At 41.5% G+C, this 14,434-nt stretch overlaps 1 protein-coding gene across 9 annotated transcripts in view; it reads left to right on the forward strand.

Annotated features, from left to right (window-relative positions):
- Nucleotides 1-14,434, forward strand: part of ATG7 (autophagy related 7) — a 250,057-nt gene that overhangs the window by 69,545 nt on the left and 166,078 nt on the right. For all 9 annotated transcript variants that reach the window (XM_034658783.1, XM_034658784.1, XM_034658787.1 and 6 more), the window contains one exon: nucleotides 13,223-13,303. In XM_034658783.1, the coding sequence (XP_034514674.1) occupies nucleotides 13,223-13,303 (81 nt within the window). The remainder of the gene's footprint in view (nucleotides 1-13,222; nucleotides 13,304-14,434) is intronic.

The following is a 14,434-nucleotide window of genomic DNA, read 5'->3' on the forward strand; positions in this document are numbered from 1 at the left end:
TAAATCCCAGCCCTGCAGTTAATTAAGATGGCCTTCCTTGGCCAAATCCCTAAACTTGTCTGAGCCCTTGTTTTCCCTTCTATAAAATGGAGACAGTAATACCGCCCTCGTGTGGTAGTTGCAGAGATCAGAGATGATGGGTGCAGAGGGCTCAGCAGTGGTGCCTGGCGTGTCATAGGCCCTTGGTGAAGGATGCTTGTTATTTTTGTTGCTTTTCTTTATTATTGACTCCCTAGCCACATAAAAAGCCTTATGGGCATGCATGGGAAAACCATTAGAAGTGTTAAAAAGTAGGGCTGCTTTTCAGAAAAAGAATCCGAAGTGTCATGAGGAAGATCCATCCCATAGAGAGGGAAAGAGAAAAAAAGTGCTGGAATGAAAATTTCGGATTTATGTTGCCTTGTCACTAGTTTTTGTAACTGTGTTTTTGGAGGAATGAAGACATTTTCCAGTCTTATTTTCTGGAAGTCATTTCTCTAGGTGCCATCTATGTATTTCAGTGTGTAAGAGGAAGGCTGTCTCCACACGGGAAGCGGTGACAGTGCCTGACAGCCCTGTTGGGGTTTGTGAGGACAGGCTCACAGCTGAGGGCAAGAGCAGGGTGGCCCACTCAGCCCACATTGGTCTCCCCTTACCTCCCTACCTTCTGCCTCCTGTCTTCTAGGACAGCCCTATCGTTTTCCAGTTGACGATTTGAATCAGAAGAGGGGAAATTATTTGCCCACAGTCACAGAGAGGTAGTGGATGAACCAAAATGTGCACTTAAACTTGGCACTCCTACTGGTGCTCTCTATGAGGTGTTATGAGTGAAACTTCCCCAGCCTGCCCATTGGAAGTGCTGCCTTCCGGTCGCTACTCCAGCCCTCCTGCACTAAGTCACCCATCAGGCACCTTGTGTTAGGTCACTTACCGTCCCGGAGCCTCAGTTTCCGTATCAGTAAAAGCAGGTGCCTTACCTTGTGTCCAGGGTTATGTCTGTGATGAGGCTTTGTAAACCATAGAACATAGTGCAAATGTGGCTTTTCCAGTCTGTCTCACACAGACTGTGTGCCACTATGTGGCATTTATTTGACATGAATGTGTTCATCTTTCTACAGAAACATTTCAGGCAGGACCCAACAGACACTGTAATAACCCTCCATCATAAGAAAGCTGTCCTCTAGAGCTGACCTCTGCTATTTACACTCCAATCTCATTAGAATCCCTACCCATTTCCCCTCTTCATATGTCTGTGCCTTTCCTCTGACCTTGAGATGTGCCCTCATCACCCTTACAGATTTCGTACTGAGAAGGGCCTTAATTAAATTTTCAGTCATGCCCCTGCACTTCTCTCCTTCTTTAAGTCCTTTATGTTAAATCATCGCAGCTGTAGTTTTCTTAGTGCTGAGGCCAGAGGGCAAAACAGTCTCTTTATAGAAAGGGTCCAGTGTCAAAATGCATGTGCCCATGTTTTTAAAGTACTATGGCAACTAATCCCTCTCAGTGTCATTTACCCCCATTGAGCCTTGCAATTGTTTGTCATTCACCAACTCTCTAGTTCTTTCTCCTCGTTTTCAAATGTCTGAAGGATTATTTTGGTTGTTGGCCATCTCTTCATTTGGTCTTTTCAAAGGCTGAAGAATAACCCAGCCATATATGGGAAAAGCCCAGTGCTTGTGTGTGATTAGTTGCTTACATTATTTCAAGTTTCAAGCCTTTATTTTTAGCTACTATCTAAAAAAGACAGTGGAGAAAGAACTCTAAATTAATCAGGGTTGTGTGGTTCCTATTTATAGGCTTTAAATTTCTTCCTCTTCTTCTTCTTCTTTTTTAAGTGGAGTGAGTCCATTTATGCAACTGTGTTTTGATTAGGAGAACATCGTTTCCACAAAAACACTGGGCTGTGTGCAATGCCCTGCTGCAGACTCAGCACTTCCCTCCTCCTCTTCCTGGCTCTCCAGATTTCCTCTTGGAGAGGAACTTGGTAAACCCCTTTGTGTGCCTTGCATATAGAGAACGGACCCTACCCCGTGAGTTCCCTGGGCTCGTTTTTTTTTGTTTTGTTTTGTTTTGTTTTGTTTTGTTTTGTTTTGTTGTTGTTGTTTTTCTGTTCCCCAAAGGAGAGTGTGTATTAATTGGCCCCTGTGGAATGAGCTGGAGTAGAAAAGTGATAGCCCTTGGATAGAAATTGCAAGGCCCCCCACCAGCAGCTCATTGTGTAATCTGGAGAAAGTTGCTTAACTTAGCCTGTGGGCTCTGTGTCTCTGCTTTCCGTGTCAGACCAGGGAGGCCTGAGGATGACTTAGTTGATTTGCCTGTGGGACCCCAGGCAGAATTTGGCAGAATTTGGCCCATCCAGAGATTGGCCAAGTGCAGGAAAAGGCTTGATTAGGCCCTAATATTCATGATAGTCAGCCTGAAAAGAAATGGACTGATTTTTGAAAACCATGAGAACACCATTTGAAGGTAAGAAACTAGGCTTATGGGTTTATTCTTTTTAAAAATGTCTTGCCCAGTGTACATGGATGGGATTCTGCAAGGAGCTAGCAATGAGCATAACCCCCTTTCTGTCTGTATAAAGTGCATCAAATCCTACAAAGCATTGAGTATACAACTTGGATTATCACAAAATAAACACCACTCATTTTTTTAAAAAGATTTATTTATTTGTCAGAGAGAGAGAGTACAAGCAGGGGGAGCTGCAGGCAGAGGGAGAAGCAGACCCCCCACTGAGCAGGGAGCCTGATGCGGGACTCAGTCCCAGGACCCTGGGATCATGACCTGAGCTTAACCGACTGAGCCACTCAGGTGTCCCAATAAACACCACTCATGTACCCAGCACACAGATCAAAATAAAGTGTTATCAAGCATCCCCAAAGCCCCTTTTATGCTTTTTCCATCTATTATTGCATCCTTCCTACACAGAAGCAAGCATCCCTTGACTCTCAACCCTGTGGGAGACTTTTGTCTAATTTTGAACTTTCTGGAAATGAAATCATACAGTATAGTATACTCTTTGGAGTTTGGCTTCTTTTGTAGAGAGAATTTTTTTCATTGTACATCTTAACATAGTATTGTTCCTTCTGCTCTCCATCCTGTGGGATCTTACAAAGAAAAAAAAAGTTGTCTTTTCCTGGCTGCTGGGGTGGGGGCTGAGTTCCATGAGGTCAGACCCTTTTCCTGGTTCTTTGGTGCGAGGCACAGCTCAAGAGTTAGGAAATATACAGGCCACTCCTGATATCTCCAGGAAGTTGGTTTGCAGGTTCCTGAGAGACCCTGAACGTGACGGAAATTGGCAGCCTGCGGAGCTGCTGATCATTTGACTGGACCTCCCTCAGAAAATGAAAATCAAGGTGGCAATACAACAGTCCTCCAAACACCACGGTCATTAATAATAGCAGTCAGCTTTTATCCCACTTGTGGACCAGTTCACATTTTTTGTCTTTGGGTGAATGTACTCTTGGCTCTCAAGTACTGATGAATAAAGACCCTGAATGTGTATGCCCTTCCTAGGGGTTTGGACTTGCCAACCCCATGGTTCTCTTGGGCTCTTGAATTCTTTCTTTTAATTACTTTCAGAAAAGCAGAACAAAGGCGGAACTAGGGCAGGACCCTGGGAGAGACCTGGCCTGGGAAATCTCTGAGACAAGTCTGAGATAGAGCTCGGGTCCCTAGCCATGTCTCGGGTTGCTAGTTATCTGGCCTGTCTGCACAGGCTATGCCCCCACAAATCCTCAGGCCTTTAGCTTTTAATAAGCTCTCTTTACTTTGCTCAGAAATGCCTATTGCAGTGTGCCTCTAGGGATATGATATGGATGGACTGACTGCTGAGGAAGGAGATTAAGAAGATAAGCAATAAAAGCCCATTTCCTGAGATGTAGCCCAAGAAAGGGAGTCTCCTTCCCCCTCTGGTTCTGTACCCTTCCAATTGATGATAATGGGAGTGGCAGGAAAAACAAATAGTCTGAATGTGCTATTTCTCCGTATCAGATGCTATAGTTTGTGACCTATCCATCCTCCCAGACCCCCTTCCATTCAACCATCCCTTCAGCAGATGATGCGCAAACACTGTGCCCAGCACCGTAATGTTCAGAGAAGTTCAGTAACTGGCACAATAAACCATATTTATTTCCATTTGCTTTTGGAATCATCTAAGTTGGTGGATATACCCCAAGCCATTTGGATATGGTGGAACCTCATTCCAGTGGGAGGCCCCTGAATAGAAGGAGGGACCTGGGTACAAGATCTGACAATGTCTATGCTTTCTGTTTGGGGCCTAGAAGAAGAGAGGGTGATAGGCCTTCCTTGGTGCATGACAAAGGGGATGAATTACACCTAGTGCCAGAGTTCAAATGTGTCTTAGAGAGCATCTCTTGTCCCAGAAGACTTGGGCATAAGTTTATTAGTTCAAGCATGTTTCTTGTGCCCCACGAGTTTTGCTCCCCTGGTGAGGCCTGTTTGAGAGGTCCTGTGTGGGAGGCAGCCTGTAGGCTTTGTGATCATATAGATCCAATTAGAACCCTAGGTTTGCTTCTTAATTACATTTACATCCATTCATTCTTTAGCTCCTTTTACAAAAGATCTGAGGCAGCTCTTGTCACTTGTTACTGTGTGGCCTTAGGCAGGTTACCAATCCTTTCTGAATTTCATGTTTTTATAAAAGTAAAATGGGGATGATTATATAATAAACTCTTGGAATTAACATGCAGATTACATCACATTTACTAAGCACTAGCACAGTTCTGGGCACATAAGGGATACTAGTAAATGTTGGTTTAATCTCTTTCACTTTTAATTAAAATGATAAAATGTGCTCTCCTAAAAAGGGAATTACAAAGAATCTTCATAAAACTCTGGAAGCAATGAGTGCATTGGGAAGGATTGTAAAGAATAGCTCCATTCTGCAGGATTTTTCTAAGAATGATGCTGGCTCATTTACAGCTCAGTTCTTCTGTCCCCCGGTAACTCCAGTCCAATAACGAGAGGTGGATCGTTGGTAGTCACCAACACCATTGTCTGAAATGAGGATGACTGTGCCGTGCCTAGGGTGTTGCAATTGCTCAACTCCCCATTTGGGCATTGATTTTGATTAAGACTCTTTTCAACATCCAAGAGTCATCTCTTGGAGTTTGGAGTTCATTTTTATTTATGCAAACTCCAAGCTCTGGAAATATTGCTAGGTCTGCTGGAAACTGGTGTGAAGTCAGCGCAGCAAGCTCAGTTGTGGCCACAGTGTACCTGCTCAGCATGGCTGTTCGTGTGTGGCCATCGGCTCTCCGCTTCCCATCAAGGCAAGGTGAGCTTAGAACTTAAGCTGATTTTACTCAACTTTGGTGTACACACTGCTGGCAGTAGCCCAGAAGGGAAGCAGCCCCTTTCTATTCCTGATCTATTTATTTTGTAGCATAAATGTAGCATAAATGACTGAAGATAATTTCATTCACCCAGGCCTTGATAGCCACCAGCTAGGTATTGAGTTTTTGTTTTTTTGCAGGACTTTGTGTTTGTTAGTTTAATTCCTGTGGCCTTCTTTTTCTTTCCTCCTTTCTTTTTATCTCCCCTGTGCTCTGCAGCTCTCTTCCCCAGGCTTTTCAGTCAGAAGGAACAGAACTCAGATTCCTGGCTTTGCCACTGGGCGGTTGTGGAACCTTGGTCAAGCCACACTACTTCTTTGAGAAAGTCACAGGATGGTTGCGAGGGCAAATTGAGATAAATGTGTGAAAACACCCAAGAGCACAGGAAACAGGGATGGTGCTTAATAGTGCTCTCCTCCCTCTCTTCCCATTTTCCACATAATTTTATTCTAAGACATGCCTTCCCACACAGCTTGCAAGGAGAGGAGGGAGCAGCTGTTTATGCAGAAGGGAAAAAGGTGAGGGGTAAGCACTGTGGGGAGGCATAGAAGAGGCGGAGAAGATGGGTGAGAAGGGTGCTTGTGAGTTTGAGGACCTACAGGGCTGCAGATGTGCCTATAACACAGGGCTGGGAAAACACAGTGGAGGGGGTGGAAGGGGTGGAGGGGAGGCAGTCAGGATCAATAGGCCATTTGAAAGGCTTGGATCCTCACCCCAGGGGCAGCAGAAAGCCAGTGGAAAGTCATGAGCTGGGCATAACATGGTAAGATTTGGCTGCTGCCTGGAGAATGGACTGGAGAAGATCTGAGCAGGTCTGGGTATAGACTTGGAGTTGACTGGCCTTTAAGTGGAAGGTGGCCTAATCCAGGGGTTCCCACGTCTGGCTGTGCCATTTCAGAATCAAATTTCCCATCCCTCTTCCAGATCCACTCAGTGACAGCCTCCAGGGACATTAGGCATTTGAGAACTTCAATCTGTTAAAAAAAAAAAAAAAAGGCTTCTTTGTGGCATCCTATGGGACAAAGTACATTACTCGTCAAGTTAACACAGACCAAATCCTGCTCTTTGAACATGCCTTTGAGTTTTGTGCTCCCACCAACCTGAGTTCTGTTTCCAAAAGGACCCTTGACACCTTGTCCCCAGCCCACACCTCCAGCCCAAGCAGGTGTTCCTGCCTGTGAGCCTGTGGAGCTAATTAGGCAGGGCACAGGTGTGCCTAATAATTTGGGGCTGGGACCTCCCACTGTCCTGCAGGAACAGCTGGGAGGGAGGCCAAAGAGAGTTTAAAGGCCCTGGTCTGAGGACTTTTGCATATCTCCTCCTGGTTTGTTTTACTTCTCTTGGTGAAGGGAGCTTGTCCTTCTTACAAGGCCCTGTTAGCCAAAGGCAAATACCACCAGTGCCTCACTGGTGTTTGACAATGGGAATTTCAGCTCAGGCTGCTTTCGTCCTTGATGGGGCCTGGGGGCCACGAGAGCTGAAGGAGCCAAGAAAACACAGCTAATTTCTTCTAGGTTCTGTCATTCCCAGGTGGGCTTTTAAATATTCGGGGGCGGGGGGTAGCAAAGATACATTGTAGAGCTGGTTTGTGCATGAATTTTTTTTTTTTTCTTAGGGAACACAGGAAACTGGATGCTGGAGGTTATTTTGAGGACGAGAGGGTTGGAGGCAATAGGGACTTAGACTTTTCATTTTGTGCCTTTCTGTACTATTTTGAAAATGTTAAGATTATAAGCAGTTTTTAATTACCTCTTTTGAGGTATAATTTGTATATGCTCATTTAAGTGTGCATTTTAATGAGTTTTGACAAGTGCATACACATATATAACCAGCACCCCAAGTGAAATGTAGAACATTCCCAGTGAACCCCAAAATTTCCTTTCTGCATTTTCCCAGGTAATGTCCCCACCCTCAGCCCCAGGCAACCACAGATCCGCTTCCATATGGGCCATTTAAATTTCTTCCTTATTATTTTCTGTATTAAGAGGGAAAAAAATGTGAATTTAAAAAATAAAATGGGTAGGGAAGGAGGCAAGGTTTGGCTCCTCTAAGGAATCCTACAAGCCCCGGGGCTAGGTAGAGAGGCATGTGTGTTTGTAAAATCTGCAGTTTTCCCCCCTCAGTATTCAGAGGAGGCCCCTTAAAAGGAAGTTAAATAAATATTTTTTTAAAAATACGAAAATAGGAGTAAATATCCTGTTGTAGCATGGGTCATTTTGTTGTTTGCTCTTTTGTTTTCAGTCATGTGCTTATTGTTTTCATTTATAGGTAGAGTTAGATTTTTAAAATAGCTGTTTAATGCCTACCCTCCTGTACAGAAAGATTGATAGTAAATACTAGTAATAGAATAAGACTTTACAGTAAACTGTGTGCAGTCCCAAAAGTTAGAGAATTACCTTGAGCAGTGTCAAGAGGCCTTACTTATTCCTGTGTGGATGGAGAAATGACTTTAATATCCTTTTATAAAGCCTTTTCATTTGAATGTTATTTTAGATGTGGGCAAAATTAGGTAGGTGTGGTGGTGCTATTTTTAGAAAACGTGGAAAGAACGGGAGCTTTGCTAAAAGCTTCCATCTGTTTTCTGACCTCTTAACAGGTGATGTTGAGTGGTGTAGAGCGAACCACAGGAAGGTATAAATAAGGTTGGTAACTGAAAGCTCCTGTTTCATGTGTTTGCCTGATGAGAATCACCTGGGGCTCTTGTTAAACATATAGATTCTCAGGCCTTACTCCAGCCCTGTCAAGTCCAGTTCCAGGTGATTCTTCTTTCTGCTCAGGCAAGTTTAGAAAGACACTGAGCATAGTGCTTCACATGCTTTGCACACTTCTAAGTAGGAAGGTGATGGTGAGTTTTTCCCTACTCAAGCTAAGCACAAATCCTTAAAACTTCTTGGATTGTGAATTGGGGACTGACTGGCCTCTTAAATAGGTCTGAATGTACTTATTAGGATTTCGCATAAGGTACCTTCATTTTAGATAGCTCTACGATTTTTATGCATGTCGGAGGAAGGTGCTAAAATTTTAAGTAGCAACCTCTGCTCTTTAAATTTTATGCATCTCTTGTAAGATTGAGGAAATGCGGAGCATCTTGTGCAAATTCAGTGCATTTTTTAATCCGGGGATTTAAAGCATTGTTGATGGGAAAGGGCTTCAGATTGCCTGGAAAATGTGAATGGTGCTAAGTTGGAGTTTTTCTTGTGGTTTATTTGGGACTTGTTTTCTTTGTATAGTTCAGATATGAATAATATGATAGGCTTTGGGGTGTTTGTGTTTTTCTCATTCATTCCTTTCATAATATATAGTCTTATAAGCGTTGTCACCGTGTTGTGGGCAAATGCAAATAGTTCAACTTGTGTCTTGCCCTTTAAAAGCAAGAGAAATAAGTACTTTTGTTAAGTGTAGCACACAAACTGATTCCTTTTTTTTTTTAATTTTTAAAAAGATTTTATTTATTTGACAGAGTAAGCATGAGTTGGGGCCAGAGGGAGAGAGGGAAGCAGGCTCCCTGCTCAGGCCCCCTGCTGAGCAGGGAGCCCAATGCAGGACTGGATCCCAGGACCCTGGCATCATGACCTGAGCTGAAGGCAGACGCTTAACTGACGGAGCCACCCAGGCGCCCCATGATTCTGAAATTCTTATGGAAAGGCAAAGGACTCAGAATAGCCAAAATTATCTTGAAAAAGAACAAAGTTCTAAGATTCACACTTCGCCAGTTTCAAAACTTACTACATAGCTGCTATAATCAAGACGGTGTTGTACTGTCTTAAGGATAGATATATAGATCAATGGAATAGAAATGAGAATCCAGAAATGAATTCTTATATTTGTGGTCATTTGATGACCATTCCATTGGGAAAGAATAGTCTTGTCAATGAAGTGTTGGGACAACTGGATTTCTACATGCAAAGGAATGAATTTGGACACTTATCTCACACCATATGCAAAAGTTAACTCAAAATGGATCATAGACATAAATGTAACAGCTAAAACTATAAAACTAGAAGAAAACATAGTCCTCATGACCTTGGGTTAGACAATGGTCTCTTACGTATGACACCATAAGATAAAGCAACCAAAGAAAAAATAAATAGGACTTCATGAAAATAAAAAGTCTTGTGCTTAAAAGGACACCATCAAGAAAGTGAAAAGATGATGCACAGAATGGGAAAAAATACTTGCAAATCTTATCTGAAAAGAAACTTGTATCCAGAATATTTTTTTAACTCTTAAAATTCAACAGTAAAAAGAAAAAAAAATTTTAAACTTATCTAAGAATTTGCATAGTCATTTCTCCAAAGAAGATGTACAACGGTCAAGAAGCACCTGGAAAAATGTTCAGCATTATTAGTAATTAGAGAAATGCAAATCACACCTCAGTGAGATACCACTTCAGACTCACTAGGATGGCTGTAATCAGAAAGACAATAACAAGTGTTGGCCTTGTAGGCAGGAATGTAATATGGTACAGTCACTTTGGAGAACAGTTTGGCAGTTCCTCAGAATGTTAAACATACAGTTACCATGTGACTCATTGATTCCTAAAATAATGGGAGTTATTGTATATATCCAATTTTGTAGATACCCAAAAGAAATGTCCAACTGATGAATGGATAAACAAAATGTGGTATAGCTACATATATTGGAATGTTATTTGGCAACAAAAAGGAATGAAGTACAGATACAGGATATAATATGGATGAAGACATGCTAAGTAAAAGAAGCCAGTCTTGTATGATTCCATTTATAGGAAGTATGCAAAACAGATGCATCAGTGAAAACAGAAAGTAGATTAGAGGTCGCCAGGGCGTGGGGAAAGTGAAGAATGGGGACTAATTGTTTATGGGTTCTGCGTTTCTTTTTGGGGTGATGAAATGTAGTGAAATTAGATATTGGTGATAATTATATTCCATGAACATACTAAAAGCCTCTGAATCATATACTTTAAAAAGATGAATTTTATGGTACATGAATTATATTCTACTAACCTGTTGGGGTTTTTTTAATGATTATTACACAAGGTATTTAATGATAAATATCAAAAAAGAAGGATTTCATGTGATGGAGACATTATCTCTAAGCTTAATGGTAGGTAGATGAAGGATTTATGAAAGGTGTATTTGCATTGAGTGGCTCTTAAGGAAGATGGAGATTTGGCTATGTAGCTGTTTCCAAAAGGAAAGGTTCTGATTTACAGAATTCAGCATGAGACAAGGTCAGGAACTCAGCTTAGTAGCTGTATGGGGCCTGTGAGCAGATTGAATTTAAGACATAATTAGAGGATGCCTGGGTGGTTCAGTTGGTTAAGTGTCTGCCTTCGGCTCGGGTCATGATCCTGGGGTCCTGGGATTGAGCCCTGCATCGGGCTCCCTGCTCAGCTGGGAGTCTGTTTCTCCCTCTCCTCCTGCCTTCACCCCCACCCCCCGACCTGTGCTCTCTCTCTCTCAAAGTAAATAAATAAAATCTTAAAAAAAAAAAAAAAAAGACATAGTTAGAAAGGCAGTATGGTCCCAGATTAGTGGTGGGATCTTGACTGCCAGCATAAGGAATTCTCTGCCATGTTTGTTTCAGCTCTAGAAAGTTGATTAAAAAGTGACATACCCAGGAGCTGTGTGTTAGAAAAACGCATCAGTGGCAGAGTATGGCATTATATGGAAAGGAGGGCGCTCACCCGTGGAGATACCCATTAGGAGTCTGATGCATTCTGTTTGAGAAGAAGGCTTTCCTTTTTAAAGTTACCTAAAACTAACTTTGAGCTCTGGGCCTTCTGATACCAACTTGGTGAATTTGAAAGGCCTCACACACAGATGTTATTTTACTTCATTTCCTGGGAAAATGAATCACAGTTTCCTAGTAAAGAGCTGTCTAGGGGTGCTAAACAATAGTGTGTGGCCCATGCTTGGCCAATCCATTCATTTTGGTTCCTTTTTCTTCTGTTGCTCACCACCTGTGTTTTTTGTTTTTATATTTTTCTTTCCTGCCTTCCTTCCTGTTCCTAATTTGGTCTTCTGTCTCCCTTGCCATCAGTTTTACCTCCCATCTGTAGTCATGAGACAGTTTAGCAGAGAAAATGACCAATATTTCTTTATACAGCATAAAGCTTGATATTAGCTGTAGGAGAAAAAAGAATGAAGAAAACCTTTTTGTGAAGCCTATATGGACGCATTCACATAGGCTATATCAATGAACATTTTAATAGAAAATGTGCAAAATATGGTCATATTTTTGGGGAATTTAATATAAAAATATATACAATATACACATATATAATATATACATATATATGTGTATATATGTATATACACATATATACACATCATATGTGTATATATGATATATGTAAATGGAATATAAAAGTAACTGAGGCATGACCAGGCTTTGAGAATTCTTTTAAGCCTCTAACTTTCCTAGAAGTTTGATGTCTCCTGTTTTGCTATCCTGAATAGCAAACTTAAACCCTGATTGTGCCTCCAGTACTACATAATTAAATGGTCACCACATTCCCAAGATTTAGGGAACTAAAAGATTGTCACATTTTCAGAGGTTCACAATGAGGCTATCTAACTAATACCAGCTATTTATCATTTCTACCAAGCACTCTTTTGATCTTGGATTACGCTGAAAAGGGTATTTAAAAGATAGCCATAGGCATGTCTGTCCAGGTTTAATTTTACAGTATGAACATGCAGTTAGACTGTTAGGTGCAGTGTGGGCACGAAGACGGAGTTATCCCAATGCAGAGGAAGCTTTTTTCTGAAAAGAATTTGTTGATTTTATTGTTTTGTTTATTTTGGGGGAGTGTTGGTAGGGTAGCTAAAGGCGAGAAGGGTATGTGGCTGGGTTCTTTTGCTCTTTTCAGGTGAGACTGTTAGTTTGTGTTGGGACCTAATATTGAAGACAAACCTGTGATGTCCTGAGAGAAAGGGAGGAAGGAGGGTAACGGAGGAGGAGGGGGCTGGACTGTGTTTGGAGTCCAGACTCCTACTTCTGAATCTTAGCTCTGTCACTTTCTGTTTTCCTGAGCCAAGTTGCGTCACCTTTCTGAGTCTGAGTTTTATCAGCATAAAATGGGGACAGTTGGGAAGATCAAATAAATTAACTCGTGAGAGGATTCATTCACATTGTCTGACTTGTATAAATGCCAAGTCCTGGGGAGACTTCATGGAGTTTACCATTCATATTTTTCATAATATGTTAATGATCTACACAACAGTTCAAAAATTCCCGTTTGGCGTAAGTATAGTTCTGGAAAGGCATAATGTTCTCAGTAAATTACTTAAATCATAGTTTTTGAAACCTGGTTATAGCTGATACCCTGAAAATGGCAGTCAGTTGTAGTCCAGAAGTTTATGCTCGAGGTGGCGCTGTTTCCCCATAAATTTGGTGATGTTTTGCATTTTATCCCTATCTATTCCAAGTCAAGCAATTAGCTAGATATATATTTAGAACCGTCTCTGCCTGGCAGAGTCCCCAAGCCTTCTCCCTGTAATGCCCCACCCAATATCATATCCTACATATACACACTTACCCATATTCACTATAACTTGTGTATGACAGTTGAGTCATCATAAACTAGTTGACCTGTTAGTATTTTTTAAGACATTTATTACAATGATACTTTACAGTGTAGTGCTTTCTTTTTGTATTTTGGATTTATTTTAGGCCTCAAATACATGGAAAGGTTGTAGGTTCCTAATGGAATAAAAAACATGATACAATTCTTCCTCAAACTGATTATAGTACAAGGAAAAATATCCATGTGCACTTCATTCTTGCTAGTAATCTGTGTCAAGACCACCATATTACTTCCCACTTCTTGTCAGAAACTACAAACACGTTTCACAGGTATAGGCATTCTGAGCTTGATGGCATTTGTTCTGTTTTGTTTTTAGATCCGGGGATTTCTGTCACGGTTTGATAATGTCCTTCCTGTCAGTCTGGCGTTTGACAAATGTACAGCTTGTTCTTCCAAAGTAAGTCATTCTGCATTTGAGGGACTTGTTTTTAAAAATGCACCTATCACCCTTACCAGCCAGAGGCACCGGGACTTTTTTGAGGGGGAGGGATGGCATCTAAAAAACCAGAAGGGATTTGTCATTTATGTGTGTTCATTCTCACAGGGAAACCAGCCTGAGCAAGTTTGATTTATAGTGTACAAAGAGAGACTGAATTAGATATTGTAGTTCTGTATCAATACTGGTATCACAATAATTTTGGCTTGAATGTGAATTTTACTAGGTTTTGTTCTTTCCCAGAGGTTCCTTGCTCACATGGACCATGATAGAGCAATTTTTAAGTGTTCCTTAGAAGAGGGGGGCTACCAGGCAGTCCTCATGGTTTGTCTTTTGGAGATCTACATAATGACAAAAAGTAAACAGAGATTAGGGGCCCTGGCTAGGGAGCCCATAAAAGGGCCCCTTCAGCTTTGATCTTTCCAGAGGCTCTAAAAATAGAGCTGGTATGTCCTCATTGTAATGGGAAACGGCTGATGTATCTCAAAACTACAGTGAGGGCATCTGATTTTTTTAATAGGCCTAGAGATAGTCTGAGGTATTTGTGCCTGTATACTGTGTGTTTATAGCTAATTTTCTTTTGTATGCCTCGTTAAGCCATTGATGCCCAGTCATTTAACCTGGGCTTTTAAAACTCAAGCTTCTTAGTAAGATTTTCATGTTCAAGTGTTATGCAAAATAGTATTGGGGTCATTAATCCCAAACTCTGGCCTCTCACTTCTAATTCAGGGCTTCTTTGCCATGGAGCCTACATCTGGCATTATGGAAGGGATTGAATTTTGGGGAAATTCTCTCCACTCTAAGTTGATAAGCTTTTTTTTTTTGGAAAACTTTACTTAGTCATATCCTGTGAGAAGCACAATCCTAACCAGTCTAAAAACTTAAACAAACTGAGGGCTTCAGAGGGGAGGGAGGGTGGGAGAATGGGATAGACTGGCGATGGGTAGTAAGGAGAGCACGTATTGCATGGTGCACTGGGTGTTATACGCAACTAATGAATCATTGAACTTTACATCAGAAGCCAGGGATGTACTGTATGGTGACTAACATAATATAATAAAAAACATTAAAATAAAAAAAAAAAAGAGATCC

This window comes from Ailuropoda melanoleuca, chromosome 4 (assembly GCF_002007445.2).
Source record: "Ailuropoda melanoleuca isolate Jingjing chromosome 4, ASM200744v2, whole genome shotgun sequence".
NCBI lineage: Eukaryota > Metazoa > Chordata > Mammalia > Carnivora > Ursidae > Ailuropoda > Ailuropoda melanoleuca.